The sequence below is a fragment of the Crotalus tigris genome, unplaced genomic scaffold, assembly GCF_016545835.1.
Source record: "Crotalus tigris isolate CLP2741 ecotype Arizona unplaced genomic scaffold, ASM1654583v1 scf7180000017890.1996003, whole genome shotgun sequence".
Lineage (NCBI taxonomy): Eukaryota > Metazoa > Chordata > Lepidosauria > Squamata > Viperidae > Crotalus > Crotalus tigris.
The window spans coordinates 1,334,027-1,358,295 of NW_024096707.1; the positions used below are offsets into that span (position 1 = coordinate 1,334,027).

The following is a 24,269-nucleotide window of genomic DNA, read 5'->3' on the forward strand; positions in this document are numbered from 1 at the left end:
GTGACTCATGCGAGCAAGACGCGAACGGGCGGCTCGGCGTGCGCATACGCGCGCGCCATCGACTGCGCTCGAGAGAAACACAGCACCACATTTCCCCCCCCCCGTTTACTTTTTCCCGCCCGTTCCCCCCCTTCTCTTCCACCTTCCCCACCACGTGACGAGAACGTCTGACGCCGCGCTGCGAGGTCCCCTGCGGTCGGGGGGGGGGGGGTTGGGAGCCGCAGCTGGAGGAAGGCGGAACGGGGTGAGGGGCGGAGCGAGAGGAGAAGGAAGCCGTGGCTGGTCTCTTCACAAAACGCCGCCTCGGAGCCAGGAGCGGACCTGCGCCAGCCTGGGACTCCGATTTCCGGTGAGAGGGGCTCTTTCGACTGAGGAGGGGGCACCGCCGCCGCTGCCCGCGGCCGCTTCCCAGCACGGAGAGGCTGCCGGGTGGCTCATCGCTTAATTGCGGGGGAAGGAAGGACCAGCGGACGGACTTCCTCGTAGCCTGGCTCTTCGCCCCACCTTTTATAGGGTCGCGTCGTTTTCCTCCGGGGTGATTATGCGGGGTAACGCTCCCTCCCTTTCCAGTTTTGGGGCAAAGGGCTATTCCGCGTATGGCCGAGGATGGAGCGTGAGAGAGGTCAGGCACCCGGAGAAATCCGGACAGCGATTAGGTGGCGGGAAAGAGCTTTCTGTACTTCTTCCCAATGTGCGGAACCCCCCCCTTTTTTTTTGGTCCCAAAGTTTGGGAAGTATTACGGACGAGGTGAAAGGATAGCAAATTTCTGTGTGTGTGTGTGTGTGCTTTATGAAATGTCTTTGTGCTAAGCGGCAGCCTTCTCTAACGTGGAAGTGGGATCTTCTAGTTGTGTTGAGCTATACATATTGCATAATCCCCAGGCACCGGTGTCCTGAACCTGGAGTGTACGTTTGGAAAAGGCTGTTAGCAATGGTCTGTGGGTGTGTGGATGTGAGGGGGGCGTTTCACAGTATGTGGGATTTCACACTTTCCTCTGCAGCACTGACTGAGCACGAAATAGTTTTAACATCAAAGTCAGTCTTGAACTTGTATTTTATTTTTATGAGAAGTGTTCTATCTCAATCTACCTACCTACACATGCACATATGCATCGACACATAACACTCCACACACACACACACATCCCACACCCACAGTGCTGTCTGGTAAATGGCACGTGTTCTGGAGAGCAGAAAAGTGCCATAGTTTCACTTCCTTCCCACTTGGGCCCAGGCATAATTCTGCCTTTCTGTGGGCAATGCAACCTGTTTCCGGAAATATGTAGAAACCCTGGTGATAACAGCCTTCCCAGGGAGATTGTTTGCCCTGACAGCCAGTGTTGGTTTGTGCCGGAAATGTTCATGCTTTATGTTGTTTCTGCGGAGTGGATGCCTTTCTTCTCCTTTTCCTTAACTCCTCTTAACAAACTTCCTATATAGAGAAATATTCCAAAATGGAAAAATCTACTTTTGTACTTGTTGAAAAGCATTATTTAGATAGGAAGTTGTTCATTTGTCTTTAAAGGCAGGTAATTGCCTAGAACATGTTTCTTAAGAGCTTTTGCATAGTTATTAATATGCTATTTAAGAATTCCAGTACTGATGGTTAAATACATAATCTCATCCAGGATAAAGTAAAAAGCTTTATATAATTTTACTTCACTCCATAGAATATATTGCAAAATGTGTATGTAGGGGATATCATAGTCATTTGTTTTTTAATGAGAGATTTCTACCCTGTCTAGCTTACTGTTTATAAGAAACTTTAAACTCTTTTATTTGCTTTAAACATAGTATATTATCCATACATTTTTGCTGGATAATCTGAAAAAGAGACAAATAGATAAAAAGTCCATATGCTTGTGAATATTGATCTCAAGTATTATTTACCATTTAAAAATTCTGAGCACTCTGAGATGCTAAATCTAAGTTAGTGATCACCTTCCCAGTTAAGGAAGATCCTATTTTGAAGAAAAGCCAAGTTGCTGGAGAAGTATGTTGAAAAAGAATTATACTGTTTTTTCTAACTGGTTTTGACAGTCCATGCTTTCCATCTGTGATTATTTTATCTTTATGCTCATTTTAAAACTATTTCATATGAAATTGAGTACAAATGATTCATGCCAGCTCAGCTGTCAAGTAAAATATTTATAAAATTTTAGTGTGTAAAATCAATTTCTTTCTAAAAATGTGAAAATAATGTTATTTTGAAACTCAGTGACTTGGCATTGCATAGTATGCTTGCTTTTCTGTCATGGTGATGATTTCAAAAATGCTATCTTTTTTCCAGACTTCTATGTACTTGATAATTGTCAGATTTTTTAAAATCTGAAATGTGGAAAATAATGCAGGCCTTTTGTCTACATTGCTCTGCTGACTTGCTTGAAATGAGGCTATAGAAATGCAGAAAAATCTGCACAAATAAAGTAGTTATGCCGGTGGGGGTGTATTTTCTTCTCATACAATATGTACCCAGAAATCGTGGGTTTAATGGAAATGTTTCTCAGATGCTGACAAGTCACAGCATAAGAGAAAATGCCTATTGTGCAAAGGCCAATTCATTGGTTTTTACTTCATCTGGCTTTCAGCTGGTAAGATCTTATAACAAACGAAAATCAAAATGTCTTCCACTATAGCTTCAATGACTAACTTTGTTTGTCTAGCAACATCATTAATGTGTTCATTATAGCTGTAGAGGATAATGCTTGCCAGCACAATAGTCTGCAGTTGCTGCCATTATGTGTGTGTGTGTGTGTGTGTGTGTGTGTGTGTGTGTGTGTGTGTGTGTGTATAAAGTAAAGGCGAAGGTGGTCCCAATAGAGGCAGGAACATTCAGGGTGGTAACTTCTAAGCTCCAATAATTCCCAGGAACAAAATCAGAGGTCACTGTCCAGAAGAGTGCAATGCTAAGAACAGCTAAGATCTTGCACAGAATCCTCCCAGGCCTTTGATAGAGGACCTGAAATTGAGGAAGATACAAACCTGTAGAGTGGTGAGAAGGGAAAACACACACACACACACACACAGAGAGAGAGAGAGAGAGAGAGAGAGAGAGAGAGAGAGAGAGAGAGAGAGAGAGAGAGAGAATGCCTGCCTGTGAGACATAAATAGTATCTATTGTCTAGGCTTCATTAGACTGAGTTTTTAAATTTTATTTTTTTAAACCTTGGTTAATGTTAAACTCTTTGTAATGTTGATAATTTAGTTGACTTAATGTTATCAACATCACACAGCGCCAAATGCAATGGATCTAAATACGTCATACTTTTATAATTTTCTTTAAAATGTTGTAAAAGTGTACTATTTCCTGAAATATATTATTTTGAAAATTAAAGGAGTAGTGTGACTTTTATGTTGCTTTTAAACATTGTATTTCAGACTCCTCATTGACTTGCTTTACTACAATATGATTTTTAAGATTACCTTTTTTCAGTGACAGTTTTACATTTATTCGATAAATGGGACATATTACTTATACTTATCATTGAATTTAAAACAGATTACTAATGTTTACAGCATGGTTCCCATTCCATTCCATTTTCACACACAAATAAGCTAGTATGTGCTTGTTTGTCTTTACCTTAAAATGTTATATTAATTCAGCTATTACCGATTTTAAACCATGGTTTATGTCTTAACATAACAAATGGCACAAGAGTAACTACAAGTACATCAGTTGGACCATAAAGCTGGAGAACCTGGATGGGCTATTTTCATCCATGAAAGAGAATTGGAAAAGGAAAGAATGATAGTGCAGGGGAATCAATGGCTTTGAAATTGATGAAGAAGATACGTGATTTTGGACTCATGTCTATGTTACCTGTATGAAGGACAGTTGGTAAGGGATAGATTCCTTCTCACCAAAATTGTGGAATGTGATTAACCAAAACATGTTGAATTTAATCGGGAGGGGCTTAAATTGAATTATGTGAGAATTGAAGCAAAACCTCAGAACTAACAATCTAGTCAAAGAGTAGTAAAATACAGGAATAGCTGGAAAAATAATTAAACTGAGGTTTTAAAATCAATAATAAACCATAAACAACATTCCTGTAAAGGTCTTCATTATCTAAGGCATGATTTAATAAGTGTGATTGAGATCTGATGGAATGACTCCCATAATTGGAATATAGCAACTGAAGGCTACAACTTATTCAAAAGCAGCAGAAGCAACTGTAAGGAGGAGTTATACTGTATGCTAAAAATATCTATCTGCATGAAATCAAAGGGAATGAACTTGGTGGCATTGGTGATTAAATCTGAGATAATATAAGTGGGAAAAGAAAAGTGGCAATGTTTGAATCCCACAGCCAGCTAGATTATATCCTGGGCTTTCTGATGGTCTGATTAAATCTTTTTAAATAATCTTTGAGAAAGTCTAGAAAATGGGCAATACAGAAAACTGGCTGGGATAAATTGACCCTGCCTTCCAAAAGATGACAAAGGAAGGTTCCAGGAACTGTACACCAACGAGTCTTCTATTCATTCCTGGGAAAATTCTAGAGGAAATCATAAGGTTGAGCTGTAACCGCAATGCTGTGATTGAAAAAAGTCAGCATGGATTTGTTCAGAACAAATTTTACAAGATTTAACTTATTTTATTTTTGCTTGGATAATTTGATTAGGTAAATGGATTTATAATTACTGAATAGAGGAATTTGTCTTTCAGTGTAACCAAATTATTTGCTTTCCCCCGTGATTTGGTTCCTATATTAATTACTTTGAATGATTTTTTTTCTCTTTTTCTGTTTTTACTATCTGAATAATTGAATTCAATTTATGCTTATTTTCATTTTGTTAATTTTTTATTTTTTAATCACTGCTTATTTTTGTTTTAAAGGTAATATAAAAGAAATATATAAAAATGCTTTAAGGCAGATTATGCAGTAACGTTGTGAAACATTTCTTAATCTGGTCAGTGCCTTAATAGACTGTGTAGGTATAGATAAATGATGCCTCTGTAGAAATTTTCAAATGACAGGTATTGATCCATTTATTTTAGCACAAAATAATTAATTATTGTTAAAATCATACCGGTTATAATTTTTTCCCTAAAGCACATATTTCAATACTGTACTCTGGACTTTTACAGGAAAATTCAGATATAAGTAACTTTCTAAGTAATAAAACATTTTAGTTCTTAAATGTAAGGTGCACATGCTGAAACAAGTCTCCATAGGTTTATGCCAGTAGAAAGTTTTCTGGAAAAATAACTTTTTTTTGTCAAGGAAACTCATATCTCCCAACAGGGAGATTTATTTGAAAGAGTTTGTAAGCTAATTCCTCCCAAATATTAGATTTGTCAGAGGATCATTCTTATATATAAATAATCTGCAGATGACATTTATTATATGATCATGATAATATGTTCACATTTTTTTGTAGGTCTTCTGAGAATCAGGAGGAAGAAACACCATGTGGCTTACCTTTCACTTGGAAATATAGCTTTTTAAAAGAGATGGCTGACAAGGCTGGAAAAAATCTTTCAGGCCCACTGTACATTGAAGTTGAATATGATTATGAGTATGAAGCAAAAGACAAAAGGATTGTGATAAAACAAGGGGAGAAATACATCTTAGTAAAAAAGACTAATGATGACTGGTGGCAAGTCAAAAAGGATGAAAACTCCAAACCCTTTTATGTGCCAGCACAATATGTTAAAGAAATAACCCGCAAAGCACTAATGCCACCTCTTAGGTCATTAGTTGGACTGCCAAACAACTCTCTAAAACTTGCACATGGTTTACAGAGGTCAACAGAAAATGTGAATAAATCTCCAGAACTTTCAACTTCAGGGAAATCGTATCTAGTTCAAGCTCAGGATGCCAACCAGAATCTGGGACCAAATAGTAGCCCAGGTCAGAATACTGGACTTAGCATAGAACTTGCACTAAACAATGGAAAGTTTAATGAATTACAGTTTGTTAAAGTTTCCAATCAGAACATGAACTTATCTGGGTCTCACTTTCATTGTTCAGAATGTATGGAAACCGAGAAGACCAGCTTCTTGCAAGAACAACCCTGTGATTCTGTAGGGGAAGGATCAGAAAAACTCCACCAAGATTCAGAGTCTGGAGATGATCTTAGTAGCAGTTCCACAGAACAAGTACAGGTAAAATGAGGTGCACTGCAGTAAATCACTATGCAATAATCTTTTTTCTTGATAGAATATATGTAAGTGAACTAAAATGACATACTGTACAATCTTGCTCTATTAGTGGTCTATAATAGAAGATTTGAATAAATGTTTGTAGTTAAGTAATTTTTTTGTGATATTAAAACTTTGATGTTTGTTTTATGTGTGTGTATGTATATATGTGTTTGTGTGTATTCTGTTAATTATGATTTCTAGAATTTAATCCTTTCTGTGTAAAAGATAGGTGTCAACAGTTGATTAATCCTGAAAAATGTATGCAAAATCAGCCAGGATTACAATATTATTTTATTTCAGTGGAAGACCACTGGGGGCTTGGACTGTTCTCAGTAAAACTTTTCAGAAAACAATAGCTTATATTGGAGTAGTAAAAAAACGATGAGATAGTAGTAATGATAGCATAATCAACATTCTACCCCTTGTGGATCCAATGGGGAGGCATATATATCCTCTAGTTTGGATATATTGGTATAGCTGAAGTCTTGTATTCGGTTAATTTTAAGACACCCCAAGATTGGTAATGTTTTAGTACTAATATCTAGAGCAAACAAAAATACAGCTAGAGAGAGGAATTTTACATTTAAAGTTTATAGAAGACTAGAAAATTGTAGGTAATCATAGCCAAAGGTACGCTACATTTAAAAGCCATGTGACACGCAGCCTGATTAAGTCAGAATTCAAGTAGAACTACGGTACATGTTACCTTGGTAAGTGCATAATCCAGGCCTATTCTTTAATAGAGAGTAGAAATGATTACTTGGAGAAAATATATTTCTTATGCATACTTACCTTCAAATGCTCTTCTGGAGATTCTGTCCCGAATTTGTATAGATTTCAGTCTGAAAAATTGAAAGTTAAAGATGACAAAATATGGACTAGGAGGTCATTTGTAATGAAAGAAGATATAAAAAGAGTTGTGTTGCAAATGTTCTTGTTGTATTAGGGCAGCGCAAGGAGGTACTTCGCAATGGGTGCAAGTTTCAGGAAAGTGGCTGTACGTGGACATGGAAACATCTAACATCAGCTTTGGAACCATCCCCATAAGGCTCGCAAAATATGTAATTGTCTTAAAACTTTAACCGATGACAGGCTCCATACTCCTGTCATCAATTAAGATTTGGGTATGGTGAAACAAGACAATGCGGGTAGTTCTGGTTCCTGTGGAAGACAATGTGTATATTTGTATGATTATATATCATATAACTGCTGGCCTGCGGGCCAGATGCATCATGGCGAAGCCGCTCCCACCCCATTTCCAGCAATGGAAAAAAGTCACGATATGTCATGTCACGTCACATGACATTGAGAGTTTGACACCCTTGTTATATATTATCTCCTTGCAAATAGTTACACTAAGTATGCAATACTCGTAAGAAGTTAGTGTCCTTTCATGTGACAGCAGAGATCTTAATTGAACACAAAATCCCAAATATTCTGCATTCACTAACACCTGAATGATCTTTGTGGTGGTTTGGATGGTATGGTTCTTGTGGATTTACAAGATTTGTTCATGGTCTGAGATCATTCTGAATCCAGCATTGATACTAAGCAGTCATATAACATTTGTATGAAAAGAGGCTTTTTTCAGATTTTGCTAATAAACCAGATATACCTTTTCCTGAAGAAAATAAATCTGTTGCAAGTGATAATACACATTTTGGTATCCTCAAGTTTTGATTGTGGCAGTATGCATTACTTGAAAAACTGGAAACGTAATGTTGTTAGTCAATAACTGCATGATTGTAGTTAGTTTCTAAAGATATTTGTTTCAGCATTCTTAGTGTGGTTAGACCCAAGTTACCAGGAAGGCTGCTTGCCTGCCTTCTACTTTTAAATAAATAATAGAGCATTTTTTGCACGTTTCACCATGAGCACATTGATTTTGCAGATTGTTACTGCAGAGCAGGCATGTCAAACTGCTGGCCTGCGGGCCGGATGCGTCATGCCGAAACCGCGCCCACCCCATTGCCGGCAATGGGGAAAAAGTCGCGATATGTTGTGTGATGTCACGTAACGTCACGTGCTGCAGAGGAACAAGATCTGCTCTTGCTGAAATTTAGGAGAGCACTTAAACATAATCTCATAATGTTTTATGACTTTTACAGATAATTTTGATTTAGCAGAATGATTAGGCATTTTATATGCCTAATCATTTTGCCATCATCAAAATTATCTGTAAAAGTCATAAAACATTATGAGATCATTTTTAAGTCTTCTAAATTTCAGCAAAACCATTCTCATCTTAAATTTTAATATATTTTTGATAGAGCACAAAGGTATTAATGTTTTTATGATATTTAGTACAATTTGTTCCTATGTCATCTGGTAGATAAATTCCTTCCTATTGACTGTATTTGTGCTTAGAGCCATCACAAATGCTAATTATGATCAAAACTGTTGATGCTGACATATGGCTTTGAGGAACTGAGATGAAAACCATCCTTTACCCTATATCAAATGGCAGATGGTATTTCTGTCTCAAATAATATTCTTGATAAAATTGATGGATTTGAAAGCAGAGAGATTTAAGTACCTACAGTAATTACTTATCACTGAGTTATTCCTTGGATTGTATGCTTTGTTTTATTTATTTAATCTGATATTTTGGTTCTCTTGCACTTATCTTATAATATTCTTTTTCTCTCTCTCTGGATAAATGGAATGTAGGCCTTTAATTTATGACTGTGTTACATGTTTATCTAAAGTTAAAGTTTGATATACAAAAATCTACAAAGATTATTTGGGAGATGGATGTTAATAACTGTTTTCTGGCTTCTTCTTACAGACAAACCAATCTAATATTTATGTATGTTAGATATGTTGGATAGTTTATTAGCTGCACATACAGCTTGAGGCAGCAAATGCATGAAAACATTCTCACTGCTAAGCCAACCATATGGTTTAGTATAATGGCTGAATTGGCTTAAAGTATTAATGACTTAAAATCATTAAAAAGTCTGCTTTGTGAGTTCAGTTAGAAATCATGCTAAAGAAAAGTATTTTGAGCAATGTAAGCCTCATAGGTATTTGTGAGTCAAAATTTATATTGTTGGAAGTCAATTATATGGATTCCTTAAGAAATGCATATTTACAAAATAATACTAAATTATTTTGTTAATTTATTTTATTGGTTATGATTTATTGATTATAATTTATATTGTATATCATTCAATGAAAACCAAAATTCTTAACTTTGTAGTTCAACATTTGCACTTACCTTTAAAATTGGGTTTTGATTGCAGTTTGTGGTATATTGGCTAAAATGTGCCCTAACAACCCTAATTCTTAGCAGAGAATTTTACATGTGGTATAAGAATTAGTAAGAATGTCTACGGAGATTCCCACTCATCCAGGTCATGGTTGCCCCAAAATGCTTTTTCAAAAGGCAACTGAACTTTTTTTGTTTTTCCCTTGAAGATGTTTTGCTTTATGAAGAAGCTTTTTGGATGAGAAGCGAAACATCTTCAAAGCAAAACAAAGTCCGGTTGCTGTTTGAAAAAGCACCTTTGGGACAATGAGTAAGAATAGTAACCTTTTGTATACTTTCTCTGTGTTAACAAAAAAAAAAAATATGTGCAATCTGTGAAATTGATCAAAGCAGGACTTTCTGATTATGATTATGGCATACAAAAGGTTTTGACTTCAAGTGTAAGATGAATAAAGGGTTCATACCATTTGCCGTGGAAATAAAATAAAAATATCAGCATCAGTTTATTCATTCAGATGCATGAGAAAGTAATAGTTAGAAAAACATGAATTATTTCAGTGATTACACTGAAAGATTGAGAGGATTAGTGAATGACATCAGGGGTTCTAAATCTGAAACATTTCATTATTTGGTAGTATTAAAAATGGGTCTAGGTGAAAAATGTACACAGAAGAAAAGGAAAGGAGTGAAAAAAAGTAGGATGACTTCAGAAATAGAAAACATGAGTCCTATAAGCAGAAGTATTTGATAATCTATCAACAGAATGAATTTTAAGTGGTAGTAAGAAAAGTGGATGTGAAAGTTGCTTAGTGCAGAGTTACAGAGTTCCACAGAAATATGTTTTGTTACATGTTGTATATGCTGCCGGGAAGAATGGAAAATGATGCTTAATGAAATGATGAAATTAAAAAGGCTGTGGATGAGAAAAAATAATAGACTACTTGTTGGAAATATTGATTATGTGAGAAGGATATTATATAATATGCTTAGACAGAAATATACTAGTAAAGAATATACTTAAAGAAAGCACAGAAGGATAAGATTGAAACAGCTTTTTAATTGAAATCGATCATATCCATCCCTATCTATCTATCTATCTATCTATCTATCTATCTATCTATCTATCTATCTCTATCCATCCTAGCTTCTTTATAAGGCCTTCAGAAAAAAAAAATGTTTTCTGGCAGGTTGTATATATGTTGGTGATCAAGTAGATGTTTATGATGGTCTCACTGTCAGAAAAAATAGATAAGAAAAAAGGATTTTGATTTCAGAATCTCTTTCTGATAATGCTTCTCCAAAATAATATTGAAGAATTTAATAAGTGAAGAAATTTATACTTGGTTTTTCATTCCATTTTTCTACTGTCACAACACTAAACTTCTCTAGGGTTTCTTATTAGCTCTTCCACAACAAAGTTAAGAATATGTTTAATGAAATTGGTTTTTGGATTTATGAGAAACAAAAGAAAATAACTTTAAGAGTTAAACCCATTTGTACTCTCCAGTTTAACAAAAGAAGAGTTAACGTATCTGGACTCTTATGTTTTCTATTTTTAATCAAGTTCCTCTCTAACAGATACAGTACTAGTATAGATTGATTTCAGAGCAGATTGCATGTTTAAAGATAATGCAGCAGTGCTTAAATTTTGGAGGCCCCTAAGATAGCATGTAACACCCCTATTATGTGAGCTGCGCTAGTTGCCGATCTATTTCTGGCTTCAATTTAAGATGTTAGTTATTATTTCTAAAGCCCTTTACGGCATATGTCTAACATATCTGAGGTGCCATCTTCCCCCAATGGGATTGGTCTGCCTCAGCTGGCAGAAGAAGCATACTACAGATCCCATCAGCCAAAGAATTGTAGCTAGTAAGATCCAGGAGAAAAGTCTTTTCTGCCGTAGCTCCTGGCCATTGGAACATCTTGATGCAGGAGGTGAGGTCCTCCCCTCTGGCCTTTAGGAAATGCCCTAAATTTTGCTATTCCAGTTGGCATGGGACCCTGAAGGAGAAGCTGTGGGCTGGAGATGGCTACTGTAGTAAAAGAAACTACCACCATCTCTGCACTCTAAACCTGTGGTTGTTGTTTTTTTGGGTTTCCTTGATTGTGTATGAGTTTTTATAATTGTTTTAGTTCTATATGTTTTATTATGTTGTAAGCCACTCAGTGTCCTCTTGAACAGCGAGATGAGCAGCATATAAGTTTGACAAATAAATAAAATAAAAAGGGATATTTTACTCAAATGTTTAAAAAAGTGCCTTAAGCTTGAGCATTATTATTATGAACAGAGGGAAATCTATTGTAGATATTAGAATGCTGCAGCTGATTCAGAGCTGTATCATAAATTTCCTGGGATGAATCACTTAAAAATGTTAGGCGAGAGATCTTATGCATCAGTCTTATGATTTGTGTAAGTGAGCTCTGCTAATATGCCTTATATTTATCAGTATTTGTAACTGTTGGAAAGTACTGGTTTGGTAGGGAATTAATATCTCTTCATCTTCTAAATATTGTTAAATGTTTAGAATTTCTCATAGTTCATTAGAGGAATCATGTCCCTCTCTCTTTATATGCTCTCTCTCTCCCTCCCTCCCCCCCCCCTCTCTCTCTCACACACACACACAGAGAGAGAGAGAGAGAGAGAGAGAGAGAAATGGATACAGAAATATATGTGTGTATACATACATACATACATACACTCACACACAAACGTTTCTGTATCACCCCCATCTCTCCCTCAGGGAGAGATTGAATGAAATGTTAGATTATGTTAGACTATAAAACAGTACATATAAAAGTTTTTTAAAAATTAAAAATGTAAAAGGAGGCTGGATATTAAAATTAGTTGAAGAGCGAAGGAATGGCTTTCAGGGGTCTAACCAGCCACAAGCCTGCAAGCTCTCCTGGGCTCCCCACATGAGGCAGCCGAACCGCGTCTCCTTTTCGAAAGGCCAGGAGAGTATCCCACCCCCAGGGAAAGAATACTCCAGAGAAGGCTTTCTTTGTAGATCCTACCAGTAGGAATTCCTTAACTGGCAGGGTTTACAACATGCCTTCCCTGTCTGACTGTGCAAGAGAAGCTGATGTAATGGGAGGAGGATGGTTCCGTAGGTAACCTGTAGGTTATATGTTAAGGCTTAGTACTATTTGTGCTTAATGAAGATATGATACTTAGAAAAAGGAGGGGAAATATCTGAGCCTAGGAATTTACAGATTCCTCATAGACTCTAATTTTTGACTCTCGTAAGTTTTCATTACTAACAAAAAGGGCAACAAAAATCTTTTCTCAAACTTCCAGGATTCTAGTTGAATACTGTAACATAAATGATGGTGGATGGTGAGAAATTTTGGATGACCCTCATAGATCATCAAATCTATACAGATAAAATCTGTATAATATTGTTTGTTTGACTAGTCATAGTATCTTTTGTATGCATTGATTGTAAACCACCGAAGGAGGAGGCCATGGCAAAACAATATAACATTAGAAAAGTTTTTTTCTTACTCTTGTTAAGAAGCAGATAGGTTTGTGAGCGGATTTGTAAACATTTTTAATACATTTATTAAATTTTATTTTTGTTGTTGACTTTACGGTTGGCCCTTGCTACTTGATTGTGAATATTCAGCAAAACAGAAGGGATGAAATAGGTGAACATAAAGGGGTGAACTACAGAAAGGCATATAGCATTGTATTCATATACTGTTTATCAGAATACCTTAATTATATATCAGTATGGGCAAGACCAGGGCTTTTTTTCTCATAGAACGCCCAAAACGGAGTTCCGGGACCTTTTTGGGATGGAACCTTGTAGGGTAGGCAAGGTGGGTTGTATGACGTGTGTGAGTTCCGGCACCTGTTTTTTTTTTTTAGAAAAAAACCACTGGCGAAGACTGCATAAAAAAATAAGCACTTCTCAGTTCTTGTGATTTTATTATAACAATTTTAAGCGAATGAATAAAATCCGAGTTAGATTATTATCAATTGTTTCAGGCTGCACCTAACAATTCAGTGTATTTTTAATTAAGGAATGCTTGACTTAAAATAAATGTCAGTGGTATTTTAAAGTGCTTCTCTTAATAATTAATATTTTTAAATTAAGTTTAAGTTTAAAGTTCTCTTTTATTTTAGTTGCTAAATACAGATCAAGTTTCATTTGTAAGTTTTACTGCTTTTTCTGATTGCAGTAATTTTCCATATATTCTCCTAAGCAGCTTCTTATATACATGCAAGCATTCATAGTTAAATAGGTAAATAGATTTCCTACTCTTCATTAAACCTTGAGGTACATGTGAAATGTACATAATCTCTTTAGTGTGCTTAAAACCAAATGTAAAACATTTTATTCAGCATCACTGATTTATTCAGTAAATTATTAATGTTTTCCTATAATTAAGTTTAAATCCTAATGACTAATAGACACATCCATGTTATTTGTTTGGCAAAGTATGGTAATGGTTTGCTACTGACTTCTGTTTTGTTTCTGGGCAACTGTGCAAAATTTCATCTTCTATTTCAAGCACTATGACTAAATGAAAAAGAAGCTTTATTCAGTGGCTACATTTCTTGACTACTGTATGAAAAACTAAATAAAGTATTAGTGCTAGTCATAGTTTAAAAGCTTAGATTTGCTAAATTGTTGATTTCATAACTTATTCATGGTTTTACAATAGAAATGGGAAACAAATAAGGAAGTTTTCAACACAGCATTGACTTTTGTTGCACAAAAAATAAGGCACATGTAGACATCTAAATACTGTAAGATTGTATAATGCATTTTGTATTGTCCCAAAGCCAACCATTTATATGATTTAACATTTAGTACATTTATATTGTGTCTTTCCCATGGTAGATCAGCTTTACTTGGTGATTTTACTAATATTTTTTTTGTAGCTGCCAGTCAGAGTAATGATTTATCCTTTCCATATATTTTTTTTGAGAATCATAAAATCATAGAGCTGGAAACGACCTTGGAGGCCTCCTACTCCAACCTCCTGCCCAACTGGGGTCCTTATACATCCTATACCAGAGGTCCCCAGCCTTTTGGGCACCAGGGACTGGTTCCGTGGAGAAAGGAAGAGTGTGTGGTTTTGTGTGCTGCCTGCATCCCACGGATAGGGCTTTGCTTGCTTGTGTGGACTGATATTGGTCCATGGACCGGGGGTTGGGGACCCCTGTTCTAGACAAATGATTGTCCAATCTTTTCTTGAAAATCTCCAGTGATGGTATACCCACAACTCTGGGGAGCAAGCTATTCCATTGATATTTTTTTTTTCACTATCAGGAAATTTCTCCTTAGTTCAGGATGGATTTGCCTCTGATAAACTTCCACCCATTGCTACTTGTCCTGACATCAGATGTTATGGAGAATAAGTCAACCCCCACTTCCCTGTGACAGCCCTTCCAAGTATTAGAAAACACTTATCATGTGACCTCCCTAAGCCATTTCTTCGTTAAGCTAAGTATTTAGTTCCCTTAGTCATTCATTATACAAGTTAGTCTCTAAATCCCTCATCATTTTTGTTGCTCTTCCCAGCAATCTTTCTAGGGCTTCAGCTCTTTTTTTGTATTGTGGTGATCAGAGCTGGATGCCGTATTCGGAATTGGTGTCACTAGCGCAGTATGGAGTGATACTATTGCTTCCTGTGGTCTTGATGCTATTCCTTTGTTGATGCAGCCTAGCATTGCATTAATTTTTTTGGTAGCTGCAGCACACTGCTGGCTTTTATTTAAGCAATAGTTCACCAGGATCTCCAATGTCTTAACCCAGGGATAGGCAACCTTGGCTCTTTTATGACTTGTGGACTTCAATTTCCAGAATTCCTCAGCTAGTTGGCTCAGGAATTCTGGGAGTTGAAGTCCATGAGTCATAAAAGATCCAAGGTTGCCTACCCAGTCTTAACGTATCAGGGTCATATTGTGCTTCTGCTATTGAAATTGGAGATGAAATCTGAAGCAGTGTATTTAAGAAAATATATATGGACATCTTTCTTAGTAAATACAGGTAGTCCTTAACTTACAACCACAACTGAGACTATAATTTCTATTGTTAAGCAAGACAGTTAAATGAATTTTGTCCCATTTTACAAGCTTTCTTGCCACAGTTATTAAGTGAATAGTAACATGGTTGTTAAGTAGGGCTATCAGTGCATGTTATAGGGCTATTAGTGCATGTAAGAATAGCAACCTTGCTGTCAAGAAAAATCAAGCCTCTAATAGCGAGTGCCACACAAAGTGCACTAACCAAATAGGTGGTAAGACAATAGGGGAACTCAGGCACCACACAGGTTATGTAGAAAGTAAACACAGGGCCAGTCATAAAGGACTCAAATGTCTATACACCAATGCACAGAGTATGAACAGCAAACAGGGTGAACTAGAAATTCAGGTTAATGAGGGCAGATATGATATTGTTGCCATTACGGAAACATGGTGGGATGAAATCCACAATGGAACACACAGCTAGAGGGATTTAAATTATTTAAAAGAAACAGACCAAATAAAAGAGGAGGTGGAGTTGCTCTCTATATAAGAAATAACTACATCTCCACAGAAATAGAGCACAACAATGATAAAAACTGTCTTGAATGCATTTGGGTCAATATAAAAGGGGGGAAAATGACATTGCCATAGGTGTATACTACAGACCACCCAACCAAACAGAGGAAATAGATGAACTTTTTGCTAGTCAGCTAACTAAGGTATGTAGGAAGCACATCACAATAGTAATGGGGGACTTAAACTACCCTGACATCAACTGGGAGACAAATTCTGCACCAAGTGGAAGATCAAACAGGTTCCTGGCAAACCTAGGAGACAACTTTGTCTCTCAAAAAGTAGAGAAGGGAACTAGGGGATTAGCCATTTTGGATCTAATTCTCACTAATAGAGATGAAATGATAGAAGGTGTTGAAGCCATAGGAACCCTGGGAGGAAGCGATCATGCAATATTGGAATTCAACATTATGGAAGCACAGGCAATAGAACTAGAGTCTTGGACTTCAAGAGAGCTAATTTCACTAAACTTAGAGAGGGCTTGGGAAGAATTCCATGGATGAGAACCCTCAAGGAGAAAACAACTCAAGAAGCTTGGGAAATTTTGAAAAATGAGATAATAAAAGCCCAGTCTAACACAATACCAACAAAGAGGAAAAATAAAGCTCTCAAAAGAAACCAGCATGGCTGCATAAAGAACTCTCTGACAAATTGAAAGATAAAAGGGACAAGTATAGAAAGTGGAAAGAGGGGCACATAACTAAGTCAGAATATCAGCAAATAGCCCGAGCCTCCAAAGATGAAGTGAGGAAAGCCAAGGCTCAAAATGAACTAAGGCTTGCGAACAAAGTCAAAAATAACAAAAAAAGCTTCTTTCAACATGTACAAAACAAGAAAAAGTGAAGGAAATGATTGGTCCATTAGGGGGTGAAAGTGGCAAGAAGGTGACAAGCAACAGGGAGAAAGCAGAACTTTTTAACTCATTTTTTTGCATTTGTCTTTACACAAAGGGAAAAAACAGATGAACCTATCAAAAATAGTGCCATAAAAAACAGAATAGAAACACAAGTTAAGATAGGAAAGAAAATGATAAGTGAGCACCTGTCCAGCCTAGATGAGTTCAAATCGCCAGGACCAGATGGATTACACCCCAAGGTTCTCAAGGAACTGGCAGATGTGATCTCAGAAACACTGAACTATATTTTTGAAAGATCCTGGAACACAGGGGAACTACCAGAGGACTGGAAAAGAGCTGATGTAGTTCCCATCTACAAAAAAGGAAAAAAAATGGACCCAGGAAATTACAGACCTGTCATCCTGACCTCAATACCTGGGAAGATCCTGGAAAAGATAATCAAACAACGAATCAACAAACGCCTAGAGGCAAACAAAGTCATTACTAAAAGCCAACATGGATTTGTCAAAAATAGATCATGCCAGATAAATATTAATGCATTCTTTGGCCAAGTGACAAAATTAGGATCAGAGGAATGCTGTGGACATAATTTACTTGGACTTCAGTAAGGCATTTGATAAAGTAGATCACAACCTACTACTTGACAAGATAGAAAAATGTGGGGTAGAAAGCACCACCACCAGATGGATCCGTAGCTGGCTGACTGGCTGTACACAGCGTGTGGTCCTCAATGGAATCATATCTACATGGAGGGAAGTGTGTAGTGGGGTGCCCCAGGGCTCTGTTCTGGGCCCAGTGCTCTTCAACATCTATATCAACGATTTGGACGAGGGGATAAATGGGGAACTCATCAAATTTGCAGACGACACCAAGCTGGCAAGAATAGCCAACACTTCAGAAGACAGGCTTAAGATACAGAAGGATCTGGACAGATTTGAACACTTGGCGCTATCTAACAAAATGAAATTCAATGGTGAAAAAAGCAAGGTTCTACATTTAGGCAAGAAAAACCAAAGGCACAGGTATAGTATAGGGGGTACCTTGCTCAATAGTAGTAACTGTGAGAGGGACCTCGGAGTCCTAGTGGACAATCACCTAAATATGAGCCAGCAGTGTGCTGCAGCTGCCAAAAGGCCAACACAGTGCTAGGCTGCATTAACAGAAGGATAGAATCAAGATCACGTGAAGTGTTAATACCATTTACAATGCCTTGGTAAGGCCACACTTGGAATACTGCATCCAGTTTTGGTCAACGCAATGTAAAAAAGATGTTGAGACTCTAGAAAGAGTACAGAGAAGAGCAACAAAGATGATTAGGGGACTGGAGGCTAAAACATATAAGGAACGGTTGCTGGAATTGGGTATGTCTAGTTTAACGAAGAGAAGGATGAGGGGGGACATGATAGCAGTGTTCCAATATCTCAAGGGCTGCCACAAAGAAGAGGGAGTCAAGCTATTTTCCAAGGCGCTCTAAGGCAGGACAAGAAGCAACGGGTAGAAACTAATCAAGGAGAGAAGCAACCTAGAACTAAGCAGAAACTTCCTGACAGTTAGAACAATTAACCAGTAGAACAGCCTGCCTCCAGAAGCAGTAAATGCTCCAACACTGGAGGCTTTTAAGAAGAGACTGGACAGCCATTTGTCCGAAATGGTATAGAGTTTCCTGCCTGAGCAGGAGGTTGGACTAAATGACCTCCAAGGTACCTTCCAACTTTACTATTATTATTATTATTAAGTGAATCTGGCTTCCTTATTGATTTTGCTTGTCAAAGGTCGCAAATGGGGATCATATGATCCGGGGACACTGCAACTGTCAGAAAGGAGTTAGTTTCCCAGGGTCTGAATTTTGATCACATAATCATAGGGATGCTGCAACAATCATGAGTGTGAAAAATAGTCATAAGTCACTTTTTTCAGTGTTGTAACTTCTAACAGTCACTGAACAAATGGTTGTAAATCAAGGGCCAGGATGAAACCACATGGGCAGCAGATTTTCACCTGCTAAGTAGTAGTAAGCAATTTGTAGATGTCCATGAAACCTATTCAGGCTTTTATCTTATCATTTCAGGAAAAGCAGACATCTAGAATAATAAATATTAAAATGATCTTTTAATTTGATTATAAGGCTTATTACATTTTAATTTGATAAAAGGTTTAACTGATTAAAGCTTGCAGTGTAACAGATACAAAATAATTAAAGATGCACATGGCCCTGTGTTTAAATTGTAAGCAATAGACAAATATGTTTGTAATGATACCTTGCCAGTGAGAATAAAAGGAGAAAAATTAGTTTTAATTCCATTTCCCAGAGTCACAATTGTGTAAAATAATTGCTCTGAATCTGACACAATTTTAAAATTTTATCAATTTTACTTAAAATTGCTAAAATTTTGATTTTGCCTCAGGATGAAATAGCTGGTTGCATTGTCCAGATGGGCAACATTTACAGGTAGTCCTCAATTTAAAACAGTTTGTTTGTGACCATTCAAAGTTACAACGGAATTGAAAAAAGTGAGTTATGATCGTTTTTCACACATTGTACCATCCCCGTGGTCACATAATCGAAATTCGGATGCTTGGCAACTGACTCATATTTATAATGTTTGCAGTGTCCCCTTTTGTGACCTTCTGACAAACAAGTCAGTGAGGAAGCCAGATTCAGTTAACAACTGTGTTACAAACTTAATAACTGCAATGATTCATTTAACAACTATGGCAAGAAAGGTTATAAACTGGAGCAAACTCACTTAACAAACTTCTCACTTAGCATTATAAGTTTTGGGCTCAATTATGGATGTAAGTCAAGGACTACCTACTACAGTTTTGATAGAAAATTTCAAAATCAATTGGATAAATAACATTTCTATGGCTATATTGAACTCCATAGCGACATCTGGTGGCATACATGAGTCTGTTTAAACAAATAATGAACTATCGATGCATAGATTTGTTTTTATATGTTTCATATTTAAGGTAAATCATTGGAAGGCTTCCAAAGATCCTGTTCTGGCTCCAAGGATTTTTCCCACTTTTTTTACATTGACTAGCTTCAATTCACATAGCAAGAGCTGACAAGGAGTTTTGTTCTTTCAGCTGTCCTGGTGCAGACCATGATGCTGATGGGCCTAGCCCTAGAGGAAGTCATTGGCAAGATGTACCAACTGGTTTCTGGGTCTAAGAAAGGATTAGGGTTTTCCTACTGCTACTACTACACCAGGGATCTTCAAACCTGGCCCTTTTATGACTTGTGGACTTCAATTCCCAGAATTCCTCAGCCAGCATATGCTGGCTGAAGAATTCTGGGAATTGAAGTCCACAAGTCATAAAAAGGCCAAGTTTGAAGATCCCTGCACTACACCATATCTGCTTGGGGTTTTATCCTCACTGATAATTAGAGAAATATCTGGCAATAGATAAAGGGGGTAGCTAAGTTAGCTTCATTCTCTCCCTTACTCTTTGTCACTTTTTGCTTAAAAGCAGTGCTTTTCCTATGCAAGTTTTGTTTACTCTTTTAGAATGCTACAGATAGTGACCAGTGCAAAACAGACAGCAAAAATAATAAGCTAGCTTATTGCCAGTGTTTTCAGAAGTTGTGAGTACTCCAGTACTGGAGTTTTTAAAGAAGAGCTTGTACAACCATTTGTCTGAAATGGTATAGGGTTTCCTGCTTGAGCAGGGAAAGGACTAGAACAGTGCTTTTCAACCTTTTCACAGATTGTACCACTTTTAGGATATGGCAATATTCGAGTACCACCAGTCGTCTAGTAAGGGGTCAAAAACTTGATGATCCCCCAAAAAGGAAAAAAATAATAAAGTACAGGTAGTCCTCAACTTACAACAGTTCGCTTAGTGAGTGTTACAATGGCACTGAAAAAAGAGACTTATGACCATTTTTCAAAAACCAGATTCACTTAACAGCTGTGTTATTAATTTAACAACTGCAGTGATTCACTTAACAAATGTGGCAAGAAAAGTTGTAAAATGGGACAAAATTCATTTAACAAATTTCTCACTTAGCAACATAAATTTTGGACTCAATTGTAGTCGTAAGTTGAAGACTATCTGTACATCCACTGACCACACTTTTTTTTTGTAAAAAAAAATTATTTTTGATTTTTCATTACATTCATAAAGAGTACTTCAGATAAAGAATAGAATAAATTTATACACACAACTTTCGGTATTACTCACCCATTTCCCCCCAAACTGCATCCACCCTCTAACCTCTTCTCTCACTTCCCTCTTTCCTTCTTCTTCCTCACTCTCCCCCTCTCCTCCTTCTCCTCAACCTTCCTATTTACTTCTCCCCTTCCTCCTATCTTCTCACTCCAGATGCAATCCAGGGGAAATGCCTGAGCAATTTCTCTCTCCAAACTGAAACATCAATATTATATACAATAAAACTATTTCTACTTATCTGACCTATTTAACCTCCAACCCATCCTCCCTCCCCCCGCCTCCCCCCTCTCCCCCAACTTCCCAGAGCCAAGTACAGGGTTATACAAACATATTAAACATAATCTACTTAAGTTTACTAATTATACAATAACCAAAATCATACTAACCCTTAACTCTCTTCAGACTTTAACATCATAATTTTATAAACAAATCCATTACTCATAAAATAAATGAAACTTTGTAGTTCCATATTTCTTCTGAACATATTCTAGCCATCTTCTCCATACAATAACATATCTCTCTTGTGAATGATCCTTTAAATAAGCAGAAATTTTAGCCATTTCTGCTAAATTAGAAACCTTAAATACCTATTCTTCTAAAGAAGGCAAAGAGTCTTTCTTCCAATATTGACCCACCAATAATCTTGCTGCTGTTATTAAATTCAACATTAAAATAGTTCCTTTAGCATCAAAATCCACAAAAATACCCAAAAGAAATAATTGGGGAGTAAATTTAATTTTCCTTTAAAAAACTTTTTGAATGTTCCACCAAATCATCATAATCCAAAAGGCTTTAATATTTTTACAGGTCCACCAAACATGAAAATAAGTTGCATCAAGGCTACCACATCTCCAACATTTAGGTTGCAGGTTCAGGTACATACAAGACAACTTTTTAGGATCCAGATGCCATCTATAAAACATTTTATAAAAATTTTCCCTCAAATTTTGAGCCTGCGTAAATTTAACATTTCTAATCCAAATTAACTCCCATGAATCCAATAAAATATTCCTGAATATTCTGAGCCCATTTAATCATACAATCTTTTACTAACTCTGTTTCCGAATCCAATTTTATTAACTCATTGTAAATTCTTGTAATATGAGCATATTTCTGATCTTTAATATGAATTACCAAATTTTCATCTGCTAAAGTGATTCCCACTTTCTTATCCAAGGTCCACTTCTCCACTATTTGCAAATATTGAAACCATGATTGTAAAATATTTTCTTGCCTTAACAAATCTGAAGACTTTAGTTGCCAATCAGTAACCGACCAAATAAGTAATTCTTTATATGAAATAGTATCAAAATTCACCCCCTTAGAAACCCCCTGAATTGCTTGTCCAAGAATCCCCCAAATAGGTATTTTATAATTTAACTTATAATAATACTTCTTCCAGACTCGAAGTAAAGCATTTCTTAAAATGTGTGACTTAAAAACCAAATCTACTTTCTTATCAAAAATTAAATATGCATGCCAACCATATAATAAATCCCAACCTTCAAGAGCAAGAATATTTTTATTTGTTAAATTAAGCCAATCACTTACTAAAGTTAAAGTGGCCGCATCATAATATAATTTCAAATTAGGTGCTTTAAGTCCACCTCTTTCTCGAGTGTCTTGTAAAATCTTAAACTTTATCCTTGATTTCTTCCCACCCCAGATAAATTTATTGATACCCTTCTGCCACTCATCCAAATTAGCATCCCTTTTTAAAATAAGTATCATCTAAAACAAAAAAAGAAACTTTGATAGAACATTCATCTTTACTATTGAAATTCTCCCCAGCAACGATAGTTGTAATTTTTGCCAATCATTTAAATCTTTTTGTACTTTTACCCATAAGTGTTCATAATTATTCTTATACAATTTTCCATTAGATGTTGTGATATATACTCCTAAATACTTAACCTTATTAACTACTTCATAACCTGTTGCTTCAGCTATAATATCTTTTCCCTTCATAGACATATTTTTCAATAATATTTGAATTTTTAATGGGAAACTTGTGCCTGTTTCTCTGACATTAATCTTTGGACTTCTCTCCCTCTGCTTGTTTCAAATAAGTCTCTCCTCTTCTCTGTCTCTCTTTCCTGGCCATCTTTTTTTTCTCTTCCTTTCTCACCAAAGCCTCCTCCTTTTTCATCTTCTCTTTTCTCCCCCCTCCTCCTCATTTTCTCTTTGGTGCAACTCCAACTGATTCCTCTCCCCCAGGCTGCGCGCTGTTCCATCTCTCTTTCTCCATTCCCTTCTCTTTCCCATCATCTTTTTTTCTCTTTCTCTTTCCCACCAAAACCTCCTCCTTTTATATCCTCTCCTCTCTCCCCTTCCTTCTCCTTTTCTCCAGCACTGAAGATGAAGAATCCACCAATGGGTTTAGATTGTATTCCTGCCCAATCAGATCAAGTCAGCCAAAGTTGCCATGCCCGTCCTGGACCATAGAGATCCCTGTCTTGACTTGATCTCGCCCAGGACAGACGTGCAAGTTTGGCTCTTAGGCAAGTACAGTCTCCATTGGTAGATTTTTCAGATCCAGTAGTTGAGCAGTGCTGTATTCAGCACAAAGATTGGCTTTATATTAATAATTTGTTTTTCCATTCAGGAACACTCTAAATTCTTCCATTCAAAGATTCCAGTTTGAGGGGGGGAAAACAGAATAACTGAGGGCTCAAGGAAAGGGCTCCTTCCTTTTCTTCCTTGCCTCGCTTTTCCTTTCCCCTCTCTAATACACAACCTTCCCCAAAGCTCCTAAAGGGTTCCCCCTTTTTTCTACCTTCTGCGGACTAATGATTGTTAGTTCCCAGCCGAATCTCGATCAGTTAATTGTTGCCGGAGCTGCAGCTCCTTTGCCTCGTGGCAAGCTCAGGCGGGGGGAGTTATCTTTATCCAAGCCTAGGGGTGTTTTTTTGTTTCACTCGATATCAGAGCTGCAGCTGCAGCTCCACTCCCCATTTAAACCCCGCGTGTTTTTTCTGGTTATTAGCTTACTTCTGAAGCTGCGATCGTCCCTCTCAGGCTGCAGGCGCGCCGCGCGCCAAATGGCATCCGCTGATCAGCTGTTCGGCGGTGAACAGAGGGACGAAGAAATTTGAATTTTTCTTAAAAAGAAAAATTATAATTAATTGGGGGCGTGGAGTGTTCCCAGATAGGGAGTTCACTCGTACTGTGCCAGTCCTTTTTTTCCGGAGTCTTCAAGCTGCTTCTTGTAAATAAATGGCCACCATTTTGGCCACGTGGACAACCTCCGAAAAATTTTGCAGCGCTCTAAAGGAATAATTGGAGGAAGGGGCCCCTTCCTCCTCTTTAAGAACACTTT

General features: G+C 37.0%; 1 protein-coding gene across 7 annotated transcripts in view; it reads left to right on the top strand.

Moving 5' to 3' along the window:
• Positions 1-225: 225 nt before the first annotated feature.
• Positions 226-24,269, top strand: part of ARHGAP12 (Rho GTPase activating protein 12) — a 57,170-nt gene continuing 33,126 nt past the window's right edge. The window contains exons 1-3 of one of the 7 annotated variants that reach the window (XM_039344098.1): positions 3,529-3,838; positions 5,386-5,858; positions 5,979-6,112. In XM_039344098.1, the coding sequence (XP_039200032.1) occupies positions 3,825-3,838; positions 5,386-5,858; positions 5,979-6,112 (621 nt within the window). In that variant the 5' untranslated portion in view covers positions 3,529-3,824. Of the gene's footprint in view, positions 350-397; positions 549-3,209; positions 3,839-5,385; positions 6,113-24,269 lie in introns of those variants that run through there. The other 6 variants (XM_039344094.1, XM_039344099.1, XM_039344095.1 and 3 more) reach the window with 6 other exon arrangements.